Genomic DNA, 23,197 nt, shown 5'->3' with positions numbered 1-23,197 from the left:
GCTGACTCATTGAGCCCCATCATGGTGACACGGTCAGGTGTTGGGGGGGATATTATATATTATGTACAGGCCCTGTCCATCATCGACCTCACCTCCACCTCATAATCATACACCCTCCGTCCGTCTCGTTGTCCCCGCCGTCCTCTCACACACACACACAGTCACCGCCGCTGTTGTTGTTGTTCTTCTCCTGCAGACGTGGACGAGTGTGCGACCGACACCCACAGCTGTCGGCCCAGCGAGCGCTGCGTGAACACGGTGGGCTCGTTTGTGTGCGAGCTGCAGGTGACCTGTCCCGCTGGCTACCGGCCGAGGAACGGCGTTTGCGAGGGTGAGTTCATTGTTCCTGATGATGCACGTCGTTAAGCCAATTTACCCAGCAGTCACTTAAAGTAAGCGGTGGAAATGCTCGTCTTGTTTAATATGGAACAGAAAGAAGACAGAAAACAGACAATAACGCCAATTTTGGACAATTCCTGCAAAAGCCGGTGTAACTTTCGGTGACGGCAGGATTTATTTTATTTTATGTCCCCAGCTAATGTTTTTAAAGGAATAGTTCACATTTTGGGAAATTCATTTATTTGCCTTCTTGCCGAGAGTTAGATAATAAGATTGATCCCGTATCGGTCGGTACATACTGAGCAGCAGCTAGCTTAGCTTAGCACAAAGACTGGAAACGGGGGAACAGCTAGCCTTGCTCTGTGCAAAGGTTACAGGATACCAGCAGATCTAAAGCTCATGAATTAATCGGTTATATATCGTTGGTTTAATCCATCAAAAAAAAAAAGTGAGAAATGTGTTTTTCTGGGCCTTCTTTGTGCCGGACTACAGCACGTCCTGGACGCACACATTTACTTCCTGGAGTCTCTGTCCATGCTGGTTGCCTGGCAACCTCACAGGGATGACAACATGTTATTAGTGATCTTGAAGACATGGTCACACAAGCACGAACGCAGGTGAGGGAATTTCACACGTGTGACCGGGCCTTTAAAGGTGCTGGTAGGCAGATTTTGTGACCTTTGGAAGGAGCCAGGGGCCTGTTGCATCAAATCTGCAACATGGGATCATTTTCTCTCTAATCTCTAATTTTGACATGATTAACTGAACAAAAGAAACACTGTGCTTGAGACCCATGAGGAACACAAATTTATAAATGAGTGTGAAGAGGTTACAGTGTTGATGTTATGTCAAAGACGTCTCTGTATTGTGTTGCAGAGATATCTACTGAAATGAGCATGCTATAATACCAGTTTTACCTGAAGAGGTGATAGTGAGTCTCTGTAGCGTCCAGTCTGCCGTCAGTCCAACACCTCATGGGCTTGTCAGTCCCGTTGAAGGTACAGGGTCCGTGTACGTTTAGATACTTTGTTTATTGGATTACATCCAAAGTGGCAGAAACGAGAAAACCGCTGTATTGTTTTGTCCTCACCGCCACCAGGAGACGACTTCATCGAGAGGAGGTTCAATGTCGGCGCCGGGGGATTGACCTTCAGGTAGCGGTTAGCTGTAGCAACTCAAATTCACACAGGTTAGACCAGGAGCTGCACCAGGGAACGGCCTTGACTCCCGGTGCCGGGGTTTGCGTTGGCTGAATTTGAGTTGCTACAGCCGCTAACAGAAGGTCGGTCCGCCACCCGATAAGTGTAGTTTGTATGGACTCAGTAGTAGAGGTGAATGCTGCCCCTTATTTGTTTGTAGTATGTGGCCTGATGTTACACCATATTATATGATACTGCACCATTAGGAAAAGATTGTGATAACTAAACGGTGGTTATAAAGCTGGACATAAATCCTGAGATGAGTTCATCATGCACATGTTTCCTGGGCTGTGATACATCTGGCTGAAACCCATAATACTCATTCATATGTAGTCACAGCCCTCGTGTTGTGAGGTTCTAACCATTACCTTCACTGTATTTCCACTTCAGAACACAACTTGGCACTAAGTCTGGCCGAGGTTAGTGTTTGTGTTGGAATGTGTTACTCTGTGTTGCCAGTTTCTCAGCAATATTTAAAGAGCATCCGACAGCACACGAGTCCGACACCCCAAACCGGCCCGAACTGACGCACCATTGCTCTTTTTAATTGTATCTACGAAAACCAAGAATAATTTGTCCTTAAAGAGCCCCCTGGGCGCTCACACATCCCTGAATACAAGACTGCAGTGTAGTACATCATGAATAGGTGTTGGGGCTATTGGAGTGTCTCGGCATTATTGATGCTTTCAGCGAGGCTCTTTCAGGAACAGGATATAATTAGACGGCTCCTTTTCACCCTCCACAGTCAACATTAGTGACAGAGAAATCTACACAAACCCTCACAGTGATGTTTAGAAGCTGTCGAAGTCAACGTGATAATAACGCTAATTTGTTTTCTTTAAAGCGTTAACGCAACTTGTGATTTTTAGGTTGTAGCGGCTCAGTTTTACAGCTAGAGTGAAGATCCTGGTACTAGGGATGCACCGATACCTCTGTTTTTCAAACCGAGTACAAGTACTTCCATTTGGGTACTCTCCGATACCGAGTACCGATACGAGTACTTCTCTGTGCCTAAAGACCCTCGTTAACAGCCAGCTGGAGGGTGTGAGCGACACACGGCGTGTCCTCAGTGCACCCCGACCGCGTCGTGCCCCCCAGGGAGGGGCCCGGCCCACCTAAAAGGCGCCAGGGGTCTGCGGTGATGTCAGCAACCCACCCAACCCGTCTATAAACACGGACCAAGGAGTCTAACACATGCGTGAGTCAGAGGGTGCAAGCAAAACCCTGTGGTGCAATGAAAGTGAGGGCCGGCGGGCGTCGGCTGAGGTGGGATCCGGCGCACCACCGGCCCGTCTCGCCCGCACCGTCGGGGAGGTGGAGCGTGAGCGCGTGCGATAGGACCCAAAAGATGGTGATAAGAAGTCAACGTCACGCTGCTATAAAGTGGTATCGGAGGCGTTTTGCGAGTAAATGAGCACAGTATCGGACCCGATACCAGATACTGGTGTCGGTATCGGACCCGATACCAGATACTGGTGTCGGTATCGGTGCATCCCTAATTTGTACGTTACCTATCGGTCTCTGCGGACCACCTGAGGCCAAAACTGGAGCTAATTCGGTGCAGCCCTAACTGGTATCATAGTAAACTATAAAACCTGATGAATCCATCGGTACTAACCAGGTCAGACTAGCTTGTCATGAAGGAGGTTAAATAACGCTGCAAACTTACACTAAATGTTGAAGAGGAAAAACTGTCATATCCATGTTCAAAGGGGTCCCTTGACCTCTGACCTCCAGATGTGTGAATGTAAATGGGTTCTATGGGTACCCACGAGTCTCCCCTTTACAGACATGCCCACTTTATGATAATCACATGCAGTTTGGGGCAAGTCATAGTCAAGTCAGCACACTGACACACTGACAGCTGTTGTTGCCTGTTGGGCTGCAGTTTGCCATGTTATGATTGGAGCATATTGTTTTATGCTAAATGCAGTACCTGTGAGGGTTTCTGGATCAATATATGTTATTGATTTGTGTTGTTGATTGATTTACAATAATAAATATATACATGCATTTACATAAAGCAGCATATTTGTCCACTCCCATGTTGATAAGAGGATTAAATACTTGACTAATCTCCCTTTAAGGAACATTTTGCGATTAACTATTTGAATCTATTGACAGTAGAAACAGAGTTATATGGGATTATTTACCATCATTTTCATTCTGACATTCCTACCGTGCTGTGACAAACGGTACGTCTGTGGTCATGACTTAATCTCAGCTCAGTCAGCAAGGCTTCATTAAGATTTATGCTCCTGTGTTTTGGCCCCCGGTAGTGATGTTTGTGCTTCGTTTCACTATGTGACAAGATAATCATCCATAGTGGAGGAAGCAGCATCGTGCGGGCGGTAAAGCACTTTGAAGCTCTGCGACTCGTGTCAGCAGCACTTGGCACCGGGGAGGACTAATCAATGTAGCTGGATAATGAAGGTAATATTTAGTCGACCGTCCAACAGGGGAGAAACTAATTAGCAGCCGTGAAAGAAAAGGAGCGATCTCTGCTGTGACGTTGGACATAAATCCCCTCTGATGATGATTGGTGGAGAAAAGCCCAAATTAAGACCTTGGGCTCGTGTGCACACGAGGACGAGTCTCAGAGGACCCAACGCAACGTGAACTCCTGAGAAACACAGGAAGGAAATCTTCCATTTAGACTCCATCCATCGCTCATGAGACTCAATAACTGTCATTTAAGAAGTTTTGCTCAACTTCTGTTAATTGCAGATATGTTTTTTATAGATGGGGGGATTTTTTTGGGATGCTGCACATGTTTGTTCTGTGCTTGAGCCACAGTGCCACCTGCTGTACTGTGAACAAGCTGAGCTTTAATGTCTGTTTATCTGTCCTCTCTTCCAGACACTGACGAGTGTGTTCTGCGAACCCATAACTGTGGTTTGGGCTCCGTGTGTGAGAACACAGCGGGATCTTTCCTGTGTAAACCCAAACACAAGTGCATCAGCGGCTTCACCGAGGACTCCCACGGCAACTGTATCGGTGAGAGGCTGTCGGTGCTGCTCTCTGCTGGCTTATGGAAACTCATAACACACACATGACCATTACATGGCAAAAATCATCCTGTCTTCAGAAGAGTTTCAGTGCTTCTTGTCCTGCTGTCTCACCATGGTGGGATTAACTCAGAGGTCAGCAACCTGCAGCTCTTCAGCTCCTCTCCAGAGATGAATAACTGTTTTTTTACATTTTCATTTTTATTTATCATTGTTGTTCATCACAATGATCAAATGTTTTGCGGCTCCAGACAGATTTTTATTTATTTTTTGTGCCTAAAATGTCTCTTTTGATAGTAAAGGTTGCTGACCCCTGGATTAACCTGAGGGCCTGATGATCTCCTGCTAACTCCCTCAGCTCTCACACTTTCTGTGAAGTGTGCATGTTTTTATCTGCTGTAATATGCTCTGAGTTTGAGCTCTTACTATCTGGCAGATGATACAGAATCCCTCGATGCAAACTGAACCGTTATAAGAACTCGTTTGTGCCCACCTCCATCAAAACTTTAAATTTGAATTAATGTTTCTTGAGGCTGAGGGTTGTGCAATAGCGTCATGGTGTTCTTCTTATTCTTATCTTTATTCTGTTTTTAGATTTTTGTGCAATATGAGTAATGTGCAATATACAGTATGTTGTTTGAGGTTACATTGTTTGTGTTTCTCTGTTTCCATGTGGATTGTTGCTTGTTTCTATTTATTGATGCTGCTGTGGAGGCAGCTGATGGTGAGCACCACTGAGTCCAAAACTAATTTACTCAACGGGACAATAAAGTGTATCGTATCGTATCGTATCGTATCGTATCGTAAGTTCCTGCGCAGGCTAAGAAATAGTCCGGCACATAACCCCCCAATAAAACAAGAGTTTATCAGTTTTACTCTTCGGTTTCTGTACGGATTTAACGAATCATGCTTTCCTTTAAATGACTTACTTATTTGTTTAGCAGTGTGAAGGGAAACTTTATCATCTTGGAACGGGGGAATATCACGAGATAGACATAATGTTCACCACTGGGTGCTCCCGAGGTCATAAAAGTGTCTCATATAGCTCGTCTAATACAGACATGCGGAGCAAAGTAATCATCAAGCCTAATGATTCACAGCAGATGATTGCACATACGTTACAGATCTGTCACCGGTGGTGGAAGGCTTCCTTCTGCTTTACCTAATGTCAACTGTTTATTAGGATTTTTAATGACTTTTGTCATTTGTGTGTGTGTACTTTTGTCATCAGTTCACATAGTGATGTTTAAAAGCTAACGGGCAGCATTCAGCTCGCCTGTCTTTGGGACTCTCATTCAGTCAAAGTCCTAGACCAGCGGTCAGCAACCTGCGTCTCTTCAGCTCCTCTCCAGTGGCTCTCTGTGGATTTATAAAAATGGAAATGAATAACTGTTTTCTGTTTACATTTTCATTTTTATTAATCATTGTTGTAGGTCTATGGTACGACGGTACGACGGAGTATTAGGGCCACATTGAGGGGAAAAAATAAATCTGAGATTTCGGGAATAAAGTAAGAAAATTATGAGAATAAAGTCATAGGTTTACGAGAAAAGAAAGTCGTAGTATTCAGAGAATTAAGTCATAATATTATAAAGTAGTAATTTTACGTGTTATGTAATTTTTTTTCTCGTAAAGTTATGACTTTATTCTCGTAATCTCAGATGTTTTTCCCTCAATGTGGCCCTAATACTCCGTAGTACATTGTCTCTTTGGCCCTCACTGCATTAGACTTATATACTATATACTTAGACTATAAACTGTGTTACCTTCATCACAATGATCACGTTTTGCGGCTCCAGACTGATTTTTTGGGGGGGTTTTGCCTAAAATGGCTCTTTTGATAGTAAAGACTGCTGACCCCTGACCTAATGCATGTCTCTTATTTTGTCCACCACCCACATCGACCTGACTACAGGGTCTGAAAATGGCAACACTAGTGCCACCCCCTGAAAATGCGGGTTAATTGTTGGCAGTGGCGAAGTGAAATCATCAGGATATCCGCCGCTTTGGCAGGCAGGGAAAACACTAGTGATGGAACAGAGAACAGTAATTGTCCTCTTTCTGGCATCTCGTGCGTCCGTGACTATCGATTCCTCTTATTGATGCTTTCCCACAGTTACGCTGCACAATGACGCATACGCATTCTGTATCATGTTTCAGGTTGTTTGGGAACGGAGAAACGGCGAAGAGAAAAAAAAAAGCGCTCAACAGCATAGCGCTAGTAAACCTGAGGGGACGCACCCTATTTTTTCCCTGATAAAGCAACACTGTGAACAACAAATCTGTGTTTAAATCAGCAGGAGGAGAGTTAGTAACGTTAGCTGTTAGCAGCCGTTAGCAGCACAGTCCTGACTGGTTAAATAACGGAGATACAAACGTTAACGGAGGTGCCATTGAGTTATTATTATGAGACGTTAACGGTCTGCTCAGGAAAAAGGTCTATTGGGTGAAGATAAATTACAACGTTATCATGATGTGTTCAAATGTAATCGCGTAATATTAAGTTTTTTGGTGAGAAACTTGAATAAATCCAGTTGTTAGATGTTTTCACATCAATATAAAATAGATATTAGAGAGAGAATTATGACCGGTTTAACTTCATAACAACATACCAAGATTTTTTTTTCAATCAAAGCAAATATTTAAATAATCATAATCATTTAAATTGTGTGTTTTTATGCAAATAACCACTACAGATGACAATAACAAAGTACAGTACTGTACTGTGTACACTACCCTCCCTCCACGGTGTAATTCAAACACTGTAATTTACCGTGTATATAATGTTTTTTATGTAAAATATATCGAACATTGAATGACATCACATCTAAAATGTTATTCCTTTATTTAGCGCAGAGATTTACAAAGCGGCAGATAAAAAGTTCATTTCAGACTCTGCCTGACTACATGCATTAAATCTACAATTCATCAACACTGCTCCCCGAGTATTGGGCTACTATATATTAAGAAGTCGTTATTAACATCAACCTAATTGTTCTGTTAAAATGACTGGGAGGAAGCAGTCGTCAGTAGGCCCGTCCATCAGGAGTCAACCTCCTAACAAACATCCCTCCTGTGTTTCATTTTTCCAGCTGTGTTGAGGGTTGATTTTCTCTCTCTGTGTGTTTCTGCAGACATCAACGAGTGCAGCAGCCAGAGTGATCTGTGCAGCTCAGGCTTTAACTGTATCAACACTGTGGGCTCCTACACGTGCCAGCAGAAGATCATAATGTGCAGCCACGGCTACCACGCCAGCCCCGACGGAGCCAAGTGTGTCGGTGAGATTTACCTCTTAAACAAGCAAACAGCGTGGGCGAAGGACGGACTATGTGTCAGTTATATGGAGACCAAAATTGTACAAAATTAAATACATAACATTATAAAGACATTATCATAAGTTTCCTCAGGAAATATGTCCGAGATGTGAGATGGCCATGTCAGGTTCTCTGTGATGTGCAAAGCTAATGACATTCCCATCATCCTCAGCTGTAATTTGTGCTTAGTTCTAATTAGCAAATGTGATCATGTTAAAATGCTAACCTAAGATGGTCACCAAGGTACACATTATACCTCCAGCATTTGAGCATTATCACTTTAAGCAATGTTAGCATTTAGCTCAAAGCACGGCTGTGCAGCCTCACAGAGCTGCTAGCATGGCTGTAGACTCTTAAGCCTCGTCCACACCAGGAACGTCAGCACCTCCTGCTTTCATTTCAAAATAAAAGCTCTCAAGCATTTTTTCTGTGGACAGAATTCCTTCATTTGTTAACATGAGGCTTTTATTCTGAAATATGTGCAGGACAGTGTTGTAGAACATGCAGTGACTTGGAGAGCTCCATGAATGAATATAGTACGGGGTTTTAATTGTGGATTATTACTATTATTTACAAATTACCACACGTTACTTAACCTTTCTCTGTCTAAAATAAATATAAATGATATTTATAATGAAATGAAATGGCCGTTAAAAGGCAAACTCTATGTAGAAAGAAAGGGCTTGACAGCAACAGCTGGTGTGAACACCCGACGTGGGAATCACGCAGCGGCCACGCAGCGGCCACGCACTCCTGACGTTCTCAGTGTGGATGAGGCGTTAGTCATGTTTAGATTGATCAACCAATTGCTTCGTCTATAACATGTTTTGAAATTGTGAAAAAAATACCCATCACAGTTTCCCAGAGCCCAAAGAGACATCCTCAAATTGCTTGTTTTATCAGACCAACAGTTCTGAACCCAAAGATTTCAATAACACTGATAACTGTTGGCCGTGTTTAGAGGGGGGTCATTGCTAATATGCTTCATCTTTCTGTCTTCCTGTTTAGACATTGATGAGTGTCAGATGGGGACACACCGCTGTGGAGTCGGCCAGATCTGTCACAACCTCCCTGGCAGCTACCGCTGTGACTGTCAGACGGGCTACCAGTACGACGCCCTCCGTAAAGTCTGCACCGGTAGGTATCGCTGCGTCCGGCCTGCGAGATGATGACCAGCAGGTCGGAGGTTTAGTCGTCCAAACTGTTACTGAACCCAGATCTGCTCTGGAGGCAGAAAAAACATCTCACTGGCTCAGTCAAATAAGTAGTAAGTTAGTAAGTGCCAAATATGTGGGGATTTCTCAGTATTTTAGGATGCAACACAGTGTTCAGACTCACAATGACTGAGTCATCTGCATGTTTCAGTTTGTCCTCATGCTTACTTCGGCTCATGTTTGTGTTCAGAATATAAAGCTGAGAGAACGGAGAGAGCCAGTAGAAGAACATAATGAATCTGTTCACTTTCACCCCTTTGTGTTCTGTTTGTCAAGAGAATCCATTATCCAACCCACCGACTCAAAATGCTCCGTCAGCCTCGTGGCTAAAGATTGTATTAAAGGCTGAAGACACAAAATCAATAAATAGCAATCTAGCATGTTTTTTTATTCTCCTCTGGGTGTTTAAATAAAAAGGTTAAGTAGGATGATTCCAGCATCCTCATCTCCTCCATGTGCCCTGTAGGCAAAATGCAAAGGGGTCGAGTCCATGCTCGGTTCCTCCTACCAGCTTTTCTAACATTTTCATTATGAGAGAAATAACGGCGACCGGCCTCAAATCCTAATAGTCACTTAACTTGGATCCAAACACGCATTAATTCGCAGGCAGGAAGGTACAGGAACAAGAACAGGAACTGAAACAGGGAACAAGGCAATAATTATAGTGATGCTACTCTACAGCAGAGTTATTATAGTAAACGAAAACTGAAACGAAAATGAAAATAAGCAGTGAAAATGTTTCTAAAGTAGCCCAGAATGGACAAACCAAACTCTGTTAAATTTTCCTCCTTCGGCCAGAGTCGATTAAGTTACTCGCTCCCATCACCGCCTACGGTTCCGCCGCCACCGCCACCGCCACCGCTCTCTCTCTCTCTTGCTTCATCACTCACTTCCCACTCTAAGCACTGGCTCTGCTCCAAATGACCCACACTACTCTTACAACAACTGGCTCTAGAGAGGGCCATTTGCATTTTTCGTGTTGGCCATCGTAGCTCTCCAACATGCTTCGCACACGGGAGAGGCTTCAGTTGGTTGCAATCTCCTCACCTCACCACTAGACACCGTTAGACACCGCTAGACACCGCTAGACACCGCTAGATACTGCCAGAAACAACGCTATGGCTTTTAATTAGTATCAAAACCCGCAAGCGGAAAAGCATCTTCCCGAGGGAGCATTTCTGCTCCGTGTGCACAAATGCAGACACGCAAGCGCGGAGCAGTGTTGACCCTCTCTATGCACTCGTAACTGCTCAACTCACTCCCTCGTCAAGTTGACTTTTGAGACTTTGGAGGCGGGGATGTAACAGCAAGCGGCTGATGTGTCCGCTCTTTTGATTGGTCACTTTCAACACCTACAGTCTCTGACGGCGAAGGCAGAACATGATTAATTCATGAACTATTGAGTCTGGAAATCTCGAACACGTGACACCGTTGTCCAATCATAGAGCACAGAACACGTGACCATCTACTGTATAATGTTAAATTTAAATGTTTTAAATTGTTTTTAGATCCCTCCCCCCCCAGTGACCGATAAATGGGCTGAAAGCAACACAAAGACTTTACCAATTCATCAGTATTGTTTCATAATTCTACAACAAAATATAGTTCCACCAGATTAATTTAAAGATATATATATAGTCACATAGATTGTTTTACATATAGCAGCTTTAAAAATAACTGTCTGCATACGTCTGGAGAAGAAACACTGAACTGTTGCAGAACAGAATCATCCTGGATGCACAACCTGTTCTGTTTATATATCACAGTAGTGATGAAACTAGTGTCTAAATGACTCTTCCTCTCCCGTCGTGGAGCAGAGATTATAACCATAACTTATTCACCATCTGTCTTTCCTAAAATAGCACGAGCCTGTTTATTAAAAACAACATGAAATGACATTTACAGAGTGTCTGTTTTACATAATCTGATGATGACATTTCTTAGCAATAATTGGTAAAAACCAAAAGTAAGATATGTTACTGGTGGGCCAAGAAGCAGACGCTGAAACCTCCATCACTGTATGAAGAGGAGGGTTAGTGGACCGGTGTGTGGAGGAGGAAGAGGAGGGTTAGTGGACCGGTGTGTGGAGGAGGAAGAGGAGGGTTAGTGGACCGGTGTGTGGAGGAGGAAGAGGAGGGTTAGTGGACCGGTGTGTGGAGGAGGAAGAGGAGGGTTAGTGGACCGGTGTGTGGAGGAGGAAGAGGAGGGCTGAATTTGTGTTCCCAACTGAATGGATGAGATTATATATTAAACAACATGAGAAGTTCTTTTTGTGCCATAAACTGCACAGATTGCAAAAGTAGTGGGTGACAAATATTGAATATCCCCAGAAGGAAACCTCCCTGTTGCTGTTCTCGTGTACCGTTCGTAGCTATACCTACAAAAAGTAATGCACTGTAATTCATATACAGAATATCCCACTAAATCAATTCATATGTAATCAACGTAATCGTGAACCAGGAAGTATAAAGAGCGACAAATGCCTCGTTTTCAGGGTGGATGGGTGGGTCAAAAAACACCGGACTTTGACCCAGGAGACCGCTGTTCGTGTCCCGTGTGAAACCAGGAGTCAGCGTTGATTTATTTGTCACGTAACTTCCGTAGTTATTTTAACCCAAACCACCATCTTTTCCTAAACGGGGTCGGGTGCACCACCGGCCCGTCTCGCCCGCACCGTCGGGGAAGTGGAGAGTGAGGACCCGAAAGATGGTGACGAGAGGTTAACGTCACGCTGCTGTAAAGTGGTATCGGTGCCGTTTTGCGAGTACGAGTACGTGAGCACAGTATCGGACCCGAAACCCGATACTGGTATCGGTGCATCCCTAGTTTTAAGGACCGGTGGAGAGGAGGCGACAGACTGATGCTTTATATGTAAATCACATCGTTAGACACCTGTAATGTTTCAGAGAAAAACCACAGGACAGGTGTGAAGTCTCTTTTCATGATTCCCAGTAATCCTGTGTTGACGCAGGGTGTTCTGAGTGCAACCATGTCATAAGACATCGAGCATAACACTTGTATAATTTCATGGTAAACAGCAGTAATTTCATACATCCAAACCTGTTTTCTGAACGCGTTGAGCTATCATTGCTAGTGTGAGAGAGAGAGGGGGTTTCTGTGCTCTTAACGAGAGCAGCAGGCAAACAGCAGGAGTTTCATATATGAAAAAAAATTAGCTAACAGGTGAAAAAGTCAGTCTCCACATCACTGGGTGTGTGTCTTAATGAGAAGTGGCGTTGAGTCCTCAGTGGCCCGGAGGTATCTGCCTGCTATCTAATAGCTTCCTACTCCTGCACTGACAGATGTAAATGAGTGCTGGCGCTATCCTGGCAGGCTGTGTGCCCAGACCTGTGAAAACACCCCAGGCTCCTACCACTGCTCATGCACAGCTGGCTTCTCCCTTGCATTTGATGGCAAGAACTGTGAAGGTAAGCTAGACTGCTTTGTTTTCTTCCTCTCTAGCACATACAGAATTTAAATTCCACCTTGTTTACATGGACGCTCTTATTTTCCTTTAAGAATTTAAAGGTATAATATATTTCATTTGTCCCAAGTCACAAGTAAAAGAAGGCAAGTCCCAAGTCCTAAACTTTGAGTTTCGAGTCCTAAACAAGTCCTAATGCGCTCTTTACCAAATGTAATGCCATTTGAGTTTGTCATTTTTGACCCACAAAATATGCATACTGCAATTGTTTTTTGTTGACTACCGTTTAATTTTAACAAAATTATCTTTTGTATAATTTTTTCCAAATGGCGCTCAGTAACGTAACGTTAGTTCTTCATGGTTCTCTTCTGCAACTTGATTGGATGCTGTCGGATTGGTTCAGACAAAGTAGATCTGGAGAATTAAAGGTTGTAAGGTTTGTAACTTCTTCCAGGTATAAATCATTGCTGGTCGGTGTCTCATGGTCTCTCGTGTGTCTCCGCTGTTCAGAGTCAGATTCCAACACAAACTCCAGTGAAGCACCAAAACCTCTTGGTTGTATCTAGTGAAGCTGTTAAACAGTGTTGGCCGCGGTCGGAGGACGCGGAGGAGACCGTAGCTTTGGTCTCCAGGACCGGAGTCTCTGCTCCTCTGCTCCTCTGCTCCTCTGCCTGCCTTCACTCACACACCGTGCTCCTTCTCTCTCTCTCTCTCCACCTCTCACGTGCATGCTGCTCACTCCACACTGCAGAAGAGTTAGTTTAGCTCTGAGAATATCTAGTGAATGTTCAGTGGACGTTTGTGCAGATATAACTGCTGCAGCTCCTCCAGACCAACAGAGGTTTCCCGTGTCTTGTGAAGTGACGGGGCTCCGCAGAGAGAAACGTTATCGTCTCCCCCGTTCCCTCCGGCCGCGGTCGGGAGGCTGAGGCGGGAAAAGCCAACACTAGGATCAGCATTGATTCATGGAGAGACCTTGGTCTGGTCAGCTAACATTACTGCCAAGCAGCTGAAATATAGAGTGATATTGTGCTTTTAGCTGACGTGTGTCTCCTCACTGTGTTGAGTGATGCTCCTTCATGTCTATGTAGAGCGAGCACAAGCGCCAGCAACAGGACGCTGACTTTTGTCACGGCCACAGGTGAAGCTGTTAACAAGACATTTCTGATTCTTACACAGAGTCCCTTTAAAGGTCCAGTGTGTAGGATCTGGTGGTATCTAGCGGTGAGGTGAGGAGAATACAACCAACTGAAGCCTCTCCCGTGTGCCAAGCGTGTTAGAGCGCTACGGTGGCCGGCGGTATTTGACCTGGGTATTGAGAACGGGCTGATTAATGGCTGGAGGTAACACCTCCACGTGGGGCTCCAAAGCTCTTTGCTGACGCCCAGAAACGTCACCCACTTCTAAGTGATGATTGAGAGGGATTATTTTGTACGAGTCTATCGTTGTTTTGTAGAAAAATGTTGCCTATTATGTCTGTAAGGTGTAGAGGTAAACCTCTGGGGAGAACGTTGGCATCAAAAGCCAAATGCAGACTTCACACAGACTTTGGAGATCATTTATATATTGATAGAAAACTCTTTGTGAGTCCTTTTGTAAGTCTTTGTTATCTGCTGTTGGAATTTAATTTAGTCTCCGTCTCTGGGATGCGGAGGCGTCTGACGGTGCATATTTCCAGGTTCAGGTACCGTCAGTCAAGAGTGTCGAGGAAGACGAGGTTTGTTTTTTTCAGAGAGCGAAGCTGACCAGGAGGAGAGTGATTCACACAATGTTCAGCTCGTCACCGCCGTTATTCAGGGAGACTTAATCAAGTTGTGATGCTTTCTGGTCACAATCCAAAAGGTGAAGCTTTGCATCTTATCAGGTTGCTTTTTTAATAAAAGCTTGTTCCAGCGACATGATTCGATTTTGATTAGTGCCTTTCAGACTAATGCGTTCCAGACACTTGAGGCTTGTCTTTCTTGGGGAAGCAGTTTAATGACAAATAGCTTTAGAAACCATCATTGCTCCTCCACTGCAGCGGAGTAATCCGCACCTGAAAATAGTCCCAAACAAATGCATTATTAGTGGAGCGGATAGTGGAAAAATCATGCAAATAGTGATACAAGCACCAAATTTAGCACGATGATAAACATTTAACTGTAATATGGCGGCCAGGGAGCGAGCATCAAGACCCAGCTGTTTCATTTTCCTGCCGAGAAAGTGTGTGTGAAGCTGAAATATCTTGCACGGTCATTGCGACACAAGGAGACAAAGCCATCAGCACCAATAGGAACCCCTGGATGCTGTGACCCCCCATGCTCTCATGAGGAAGCAGACACTAAACAGACACAGAATGGTTTATCATGTTATCCGCTCCGCTAAATATATATTTCAGGCTGTTTTAGTAACAACTACAGTGACCAGCAGTTTTGGAAAATTACTGAGACCAATTAAACCGCACGTTTGTGACAGTTTTATTAAACGTTTTTAGCTTCTGAAGGAATCAGTGGGCTTGGGAAGATAACACATATTTAAATTCAGTCTTTTTATAGGATTTATTGAGAACAAGAAAATCACCTAACAAGGCCAGCATCATCATTTAAGAATTAGAAACACAGGAAGAATTCTGATCTTGTCTTTTCTTCTTTTCTCTTCTTAGATGTAAATGAATGTGACAAGAAACCCTGCAGCCAGGAGTGCGCCAACATCTACGGCTCTTATCAGTGCTACTGTCGCCAAGGCTACTTCCTGAAAGAGGACGGACACACCTGTGAAGGTATTTTCCGCCAAAGTTACGAGGTCAACATGTTCTCACTTCTAATTCGTCAAATACCAACGCTTGGTCAGCGGCTCTGCGCTTCAAACTACGACGCTCTAGGTACCCCTCTAGTGTCAGCCTTGGACGTGTCCGGGACGGCGAGTCAGTTTACGCTCGTTACGTGAATACAGTCTCATTTCAAAATAAAAAATCTGTCAGGAGCCGCAAAACATGTGATCATTGTGATGAAGGTAACACAGTTTATAGTCTAAGTATATAGTATATAAGTCTAATGCAGTGAGGGCCAAAGAGACAATGTACTGCGGAGTATTAGGGCCACATTGAGGGAAGAAACATCTGAGATTTACACAATAAAGTCATAATATTACGAGAAAAACGTCATAACTTTACGAGAAAAAAGAAAATAACACGTAAATTACTACCTTATAATATTCTGACTTTATTCTCTAAATCTCAGATTTATTTATTTTCCTGAATGTGGCCCTAATACTCCGTCCTACCGTCGTACCATAGACCTACAACAATGATAAATAAAAACGAAAATGTAAACAGAAACCAGTTATAAATCCCCAGGGAGCCGCTGGAGAGGAGCTAAAGAGACGCAGGTTGCTGACTCCTGGGTTAGGCAGAAAAAATGGGCAAAAAATGAGGATTGAGCATTCAGCTGTAATGTGAACGTAGCCTAAGACAAATACAGTGGATGCTTTTCTGTCAGGACTAAACGTGTGGAGGAGTTTTAACCCCTACAGGTGAAGTCTCATTGATTTAAATAACTTTACAGTGTTTTCCTTGAATGCAGAAAACAGCAGCACGACTCTTGTCTCCAGTAACAGATTTCATTGTGTTTTGGGTGACGGGGCCTGAAGGTAGCTCCTGTCTCTAATCCCCAAACAGGAAAACACCGTCACACACTCGTAGAAGAGAAACACACACACACACACACACACACAAACACACACACACACAGAGATAAAGAGGAAAAGTGGTACTGCTTTATTTGAAGCCGTTGGCTTCCACACAGCGCTCTAATCCCACTGATGAGATGTGTGTGTTTTTGAACAGATATCGACGAGTGCTCCACGGGCATCGGGAACCTTTGTACCTTCCAGTGCGTCAACGTGGTCGGCAGCTACCAGTGTGCCTGTCCTGCTCACGGATACGTCATGTCCTCCAACAAACGCACCTGCAGAGGTGAGGCCTCAGTGAACGGTGGTATGGTCCGGCTGTAAGAACACAGCACATAGAGTGAGGGATTCACGAAAAGAAAATCATTTGATTTAACAGAGGTGGAATTAGGCTCCGTTCCACCTGCTGTCTTTGTGACACAAGGTGCGGTTAAGGTCCGTTGGAAAGCTTGGAATTTGTAGTTTCCAAAGATACTAAGCGTTATATTATAGAATAATGAGGACATTTTCTCGGCTCTTTTGTTCACAACTTGTTCCTATATTTACAAAGTTTATTTCTGTGTGACTGTATTGTTAAAATACTTCATAATAAGACGTAGTTTGGACGACATACAGTCTGTTTACAGATTGTGAAAGCTGGAGACCTCAGCTTTCAAAAAAGATATGGCACACATACTGTATGTTCTATAAGTAGATCATCTTCCATCGCCACTATTTTGCAACTACGCAACAGGGTACGACCCATTTCAACCCGGTACCGGGTCCGTCGGGCTTAAGAGGTTAACAAATAATAATTAAATATTTATTCTAACAAATGAGACTGACAGGGAATCATACTGTCAGGCTAACTGAGGTAATACTAAATGAAGTATACAGAAAATCAAAACTCCAGCATAACACAAGGTGATACCAGAGGAGAGGAGCCTCCAATTGACCCTTCGCTAAGTCCCGCCCTTCGACCGCAGACTGGCCAATCATAGCGTAGCGTCTGCCAGCTCCGACCACGGTCCGACAGCTCTACGGCTCTGCTCCGTAGACTTCCATGCAATGGTTTCAGATTTTCTTCATTTTCAGACTTGGAGCTAGTCCGGGTTAAACGTTGTGTAATAGTGGATGGATTCATCAGGTTTACTAGTTTACTATGATACCAGGATCTTCACTCTAGCTTTAAAACTGAGCCGCTACGACCTCAAAAATGCGCGTTGTGTTAATGCGTTAAAGAAATTAGTGGCATTAGCGTTAACACGTTATTATCGAGCCCTAATATATAATATTATCACACTGCTAAACGCTCTCAGTGTGGTTAACCCTTTCATTTATTTATTTTTTTCCAGATGTTGACGAATGCACAACTGGAACCCACAACTGTTCGTTGCGACAGACGTGCTTTAACCTCCAGGGAGGCTTCAGATGTCTCTCCTTTGACTGTCCTCACTACTACAAGAAGGTGTCGGACATGTGAGTCACCGTTTTCTTTAAAATTATCTTAATATATTATATTTTATAATCTATAATAGCAAAGCATTTTCTATGTTTTATTGGTTAACAGAACATATATAGAGATATTGTGTATAAAGGTTAAAGGTTTGTTTATTTTCAGCTGGGTGAACAGGCTGTTGTTGGGGTGGGTATCTGCGTAGTTCTGCGCAGGCACCCCACCTCACTGATATCACTGGTGCTCAGTAGACGGGTACCAGTGATGTTCTGGGTGGTTTTAATCACCCGCTGCAGAGTCCTCCTGCCTCCTGGGCTGAACACAAACCATGCCAGTTGTAATGTTTCCAGTAAGGAGGCTTTCTATTGCTCCTCGGTAAAAGTTAATGAGAACTTGGCGGGGGACGTTTGCCTTCTTAAGGGGCCGTTTACACCAAAAATGCGTGTCAACATCATCAACTTTGACTACGTTTGAGCACCTTGTGTTCTGTCACTCGTCAAGTGCAACAGCTTGATCCGGGATGTTATGATGGAGTCAAGTCTCTGTAAAGATGTTGGGCACAACAGTCTCTGATTTCCCGTTGCTGAGTTAACCTACGGTGACCAGATGTCCCGGTCTGTCCGGGACTGTCCCGGTTTCAAGCTGACGTGTCCCGAGTCCCAACAAATATCTGTAAAACACTCAAATGTCCCGGTTTTCAACAGTTACCAACAACTTGTCCCAGTTTTCACCACAAAAAAAACACGGACACGGCTGATCCACTGGTTAAATTGAACCACAGAACCGTCCGTGCTTATGTGCACATCAAACGTGTTGTTTTGATTCATTATTCTACACAGTTCCTTCTCCGCACCAACAGGCGTTTCGCTCCGCTTATATAACTCCCTCAGGACCGTCCGTTCCATCTTTCACCCGGTGTCTCCATCCTGGACAAAATGTCCTCTGAGCTCCACAATTTTAATTCTAACAGCCTCCAGGTAGATGTGTGTCTGTGGCCAGCAACATGACGTGATACTACAGGTAGATGTGTGTCTGTGGCCAGCAACATGACGTGATACTACAGGTAGATGTGTGTCTGTGGCCAGCAACATGACGTGATACTACAGGTAGATGTGTGTCTGTGGCCAGCAACATGACGTGATACTACAGGTAGATGTGTGTCTGTGGCCAGCAACATGACGTGATAGAGATTATTCGGGTTCAAAACTAAAGTTGAATAATAATTTGCGTACCAAGGCCCACACGACAATACGTTTCCTCTGAGGGAAACTCTCTACGGGACTCCCAAACTGTCAGTGCGTCATGACGGGGACAGCCCTGTGATTAAAGGAGGAGAAAGTAGTGAATGTGATGTATCATGATTGTCACAGCCTCTAATGTATCCACATATAATAATGGCTTCTTTATGATCCCACTCCGTGCTCTAATGCACCATAGGTGTTCCATGATATCCATCCTGATGAAAACGGTTATGGTGCGTGCATGAACGTGCGGTACACTTAAGGGTCCTGGTTTGGGGGTTTGAGAATACAGTCACCCTACGTTAGCTTAAAGTCTTATTTCATCATTTTATTTTCCTGTGACGAGACATCAGCCAGGAGCTGTCCCGGCTCTCCTCCCTCTCTTCCTCTCTTTGGTCTGGCTGGGTGGTCGGAAGATGTTGTAGGCGGTGATTGTCTCACGGTCTGCTGCACTTTATCCAGTCATTTCCTTTTCCATGCTGATGAGTGTTTTTCTGTCCTGTGCATCAGTGATAAAGAAAGGCGAGAAGATAACAAATTAAAACGTTTATGGGAGCGACTGGCCCCCGTATTTGCACGTGTCACCGCCCATCCCCGTGGTGAAATGACTATTCAGGTTATTTTTATATTTAAAACCTGACATCCTGCCCCTTTAAGACTTGTATCTGTGAGAATATTTCGATGGGTTCCCCCTCAGTTCCTCTCTGCCGGTGCTCCTCTAATGAGAAGTTCTGTACATCCGTGTCCTAGCAGTGCAGTGTGCAGCACAGAAGGACCTTGTTAGCTGTGAACCTGTGGCAGCTGTAGAGGCTGGCTGCTAACCCAACACGACTCCCCATCGAGCGCTCCGATGGGCTCGGTGCTTCCCGGGGCCGTCTCTGCAGCTCTCCCCACGCTGCGCTCCAGTGGACAGAAACAGCAAACACACCCTCCACTCAGCCCACAGGAGGAGTCTGATCAGTGTCATCAGGAGACACCTGATTGTCCTCAGCGGGACGTGGAGAGACACCTTTCATTCGTGAGGGGACTCGGCAGCCGTGGCTGAGATTAAACCCTCTCCTGGTCGGCCTTTAGTGCCACCCTGTGATTCACTGGAGCAGCTTCCACATTCTTGTGTTGGCATGAGCTGTGCACGTTTTATGGAGCATTACATCAAGCTTTACTCCAGGCTGCAGTGCTCTCTTTATTCACATGTTGGCATGTGTAACGGCCGGTATTAGTAATCATTATTAGCCCTATTATCCCTCTTGTTTTTGTCAATATTCTTCTTCTTCTTCTTCTTCTTCCTCTTTTCCTACGCTGCATCTGTAACCGTGGGGGGGGGGGGGGGGGCATATTACGACTTTTTTTCTCGTAAAGTTTTGACTTCATTCTGTAAATCTCAGATGTTTTTTCCCTCAATGTGGTCCTAATACTCCGTAGTACATTGTCTCTTTGGCCCTCACTGCATCAGACTTATATACTATATACTCAGACTATAAACTGTGTTACCTTCATCACAATGATCACATGTTTTGCGGCTCCAGGGAGATTTTTTTTTATTCTTTTTGCCTAAAATGTCTCTTTTGATAGTAAAGGCTGCTGACCCCTGGTCTGGGAGATACAAGGCCGGTCTCTTAGATTATACATTATACTCATAGACTTTACATTAATATTTACATATTAAAATTTACAAACACACACACTCAATTGGGAGATACAAGCCCGGCATCGTTACCATGGATACTGTAGTATTAAATATTAAATAACCACATAAAAATATGGAAATAACACAAATATGTACACCTAACGACTATCAAATAAAGTTAATAGTAACAAAAGTAATAATTTATTAAAGCTGAAATTGTGTGTCTAATGTTACATCTCAACCCCACTAAATTCAAGCATCACATAATAATAATAATAATATACATATAGTATATAAGACTGTCCTCCACAAATGATCCAACTAGATTTTTGAATTATCAAAAGTTCAGCCCACAGAGCACCAAACATTTTAGTGAACAAAGCTACTGCAAATTCTCGCTAAATAATAGTTCATGAAAATAAATGACAACATTTTGACAAAAGATTTGGGTCTATATTCTCTCAACACACCCAAAGTACCAGCCTCTGAATATAGTCATGCTCATCTGCCCTCTCTATCTCTCTCTTTCTTGACTCATGTCCAGGCGCTGTGAGCGGACCAGCTGTCCCACTAACTCCTTAGACTGTCAGAACTCTCCCGTCCGCATCACGTACTACCAGCTCAGCTTCCAGACCAACATCATCATCCCCGCCCAGATCTTCAGAATCGGACCGTCCCCCGCATACTCCGGCGACCACATCGTCATCAGCGTCGTCAAGGGCAACGAGGAGGGCTACTTCAGCACCAGAAAGCTCAACGGCTTCACCGGCGCCGTCTACCTGCAGAGACAAGTCCGCGAGCCCAAAGACTTCCTGATAGACGTGGAGATGAAGCTACTGAGGCAGGGCACGTTCACCTCGTTCCTCGCCAGGATCTACGTCTTCATCACATCCAGTGCTATGTAACACCAGAGAGGGACAGACTGGAAACTTCATATGGTGCTACGTTTTTATATGTGCAGACTCTTTTTGTGATGCCTCCCTACAATCAAGCATTATTCAAAACTCTCGTCAAATTGCCAAAGACGTTACTGTTTGCTTGTCCTGTCTTTGGCAGGTTATCTGCTCGTTTCTTCAGATTTTCTATGACAATCATATTTCCTGAGAAACATTGTGTTTGTATTTACCAAAGTCATTTTGCAGTTTGACTCATCATTTAGCGTTTATGCTCCACCGTTGTTAGAGTCTACTCGAGCTCTTGGTTCTTATGGCGCATTCACACCGAGAGCGAAGCCAACTTTTCGTGTTGAGCGATTACGTACAAAGTCAATGCAAAGAGGCGAATAGACGCAAATTCACGCCAAGGAAAAGCGAATGACGTGAACACACGAAATTAGCGCCATCGCAGGAGTTGAAATATTTAATCTCGAGCAGTAATCCGCGTGATGAAACAACAACGTCTCTGCCGTATTTATGACTTTATGTTGAGTGTTGATGGAGCAGCTGCATAGCCTGGCTCTGATCCATCCAAACTCCATTCAGAAAACAAGCATTTTAAAGTTGTTTGCTTGTCGTCATGGTAACAGACCTGACAAATCATGAATTTAGACTTTTTACAAATCATCATCATTATGTTGTTATTTCAGCATCATTTTGATCTGGTTATTGCGATTAAATCACAGCACAATCTGTTTATTTCGGGTTCATACCACAGTAGCGACGTGTGGCTGCTAGATACAGTCAGTGCAATAGCGCTGTATGTGAATACAGCTCGCCGCCGGGTGACGTTATGAACCCAGACACGACGGCGTTTGTTTTTTTTGACATATCTGGGACTTCACCAACATGTACAAAGCAGCAACAGTGGCTCTTCAATGATTGACGGAGGAAATGGAGGAAAGAAAGGTTGTTGGTATCTATGGTGACAAACTCCTCCTCCTCTCCGGTGCGTCTAGCCAGAATGAACACAAATGATACCGGCGGTCCAACTCACGCGAGTAAAGCGAGGCGAAGATCCGCTTCGCTCTTGGTGTGAATGCGACATTACAGACGGTGGCGAGGTGCTGCACAGGTCACTGCACAAGTCTGGGTGTTTTCTACGCTGCTCTATATTCTCTCTTTACCCGTTTGTGCCCAAAGACGACATTTAGTACGATACAACATTTGTTCTGGTTGAACTAAAGTCTTTAAATCTGATACGAACATACTTTATAGGTAAATATCTAACAGTACAACTTTGAGATGTTTAGATCACATGAAAAAAATCACACTTTTATTAATAGTCAAAGTCAGGATTTTTGAATAATTAGGAAACATTGTGTTTATTAAATGTCTTCCATATGAAATATATTTTTTTACACTGCATATGTGTGCATATCTTTGATTTTATACTTGTTATACAACACTTGATTGTGCTCCTTGTAGTTTCTGAAATATAGACATGTTTTCTTATCATACTACATTCAGTCTTTGAGCACACAGAACTACTGTTTTATCTAAAATATAATGACATGTATAGAAAAAGCAGGAGTCCCATGTGTCCAAAGACTAAATATAGTAAAAGAAAAAGAACGGTTTCACCAATTTTTGAAATTTTCTTCAAGTTTTTCATTGATTCATTCAACCTTTATTTTAACTGGTAAATAATATGCAAAATAACCGAGTAAAAAATAAACAATCATAGGCACCAAGAAACACTAATAAGAAACTTAATAATAAATAAAGCAATTATAATTTAATAATTGAAGGCAGATGAATCAACTAAAACAGGAACAACTGGAAGTGAAATTGG

At 43.7% G+C, this 23,197-nt stretch overlaps 1 protein-coding gene across 2 annotated transcripts in view; it reads left to right on the top strand.

Moving 5' to 3' along the window:
• The window catches only part of fbln2 (fibulin 2), a 77,819-nt gene extending 54,830 nt beyond the window's left edge, over positions 1–22,989 (top strand). Inside the window, exons 9-17 of one of the 2 annotated variants that reach the window (XM_074629178.1) lie at positions 197–331; positions 4,398–4,535; positions 7,681–7,824; positions 8,869–8,997; positions 12,377–12,502; positions 15,140–15,256; positions 16,322–16,450; positions 17,499–17,622; positions 21,012–22,989. In XM_074629178.1, the coding sequence (XP_074485279.1) occupies positions 197–331; positions 4,398–4,535; positions 7,681–7,824; positions 8,869–8,997; positions 12,377–12,502; positions 15,140–15,256; positions 16,322–16,450; positions 17,499–17,622; positions 21,012–21,372 (1,403 nt within the window). In that variant the 3' untranslated portion in view covers positions 21,373–22,989. The remainder of the gene's footprint in view (positions 1–196; positions 332–4,397; positions 4,536–7,680; positions 7,825–8,868; positions 8,998–12,376; positions 12,503–15,139; positions 15,257–16,321; positions 16,451–17,498; positions 17,623–21,011) is intronic. The other variant, XM_074629260.1, reaches the window with a different exon arrangement.
• Positions 22,990–23,197: the final 208 nt, after the last annotated feature.

Source organism: Sebastes fasciatus, chromosome 1 (genome assembly GCF_043250625.1).
Source record: "Sebastes fasciatus isolate fSebFas1 chromosome 1, fSebFas1.pri, whole genome shotgun sequence".
In the NCBI taxonomy this organism is placed as follows: domain Eukaryota; kingdom Metazoa; phylum Chordata; class Actinopteri; order Perciformes; family Sebastidae; genus Sebastes; species Sebastes fasciatus.
This window is presented reverse-complemented; position numbering and strand designations above follow the sequence as displayed.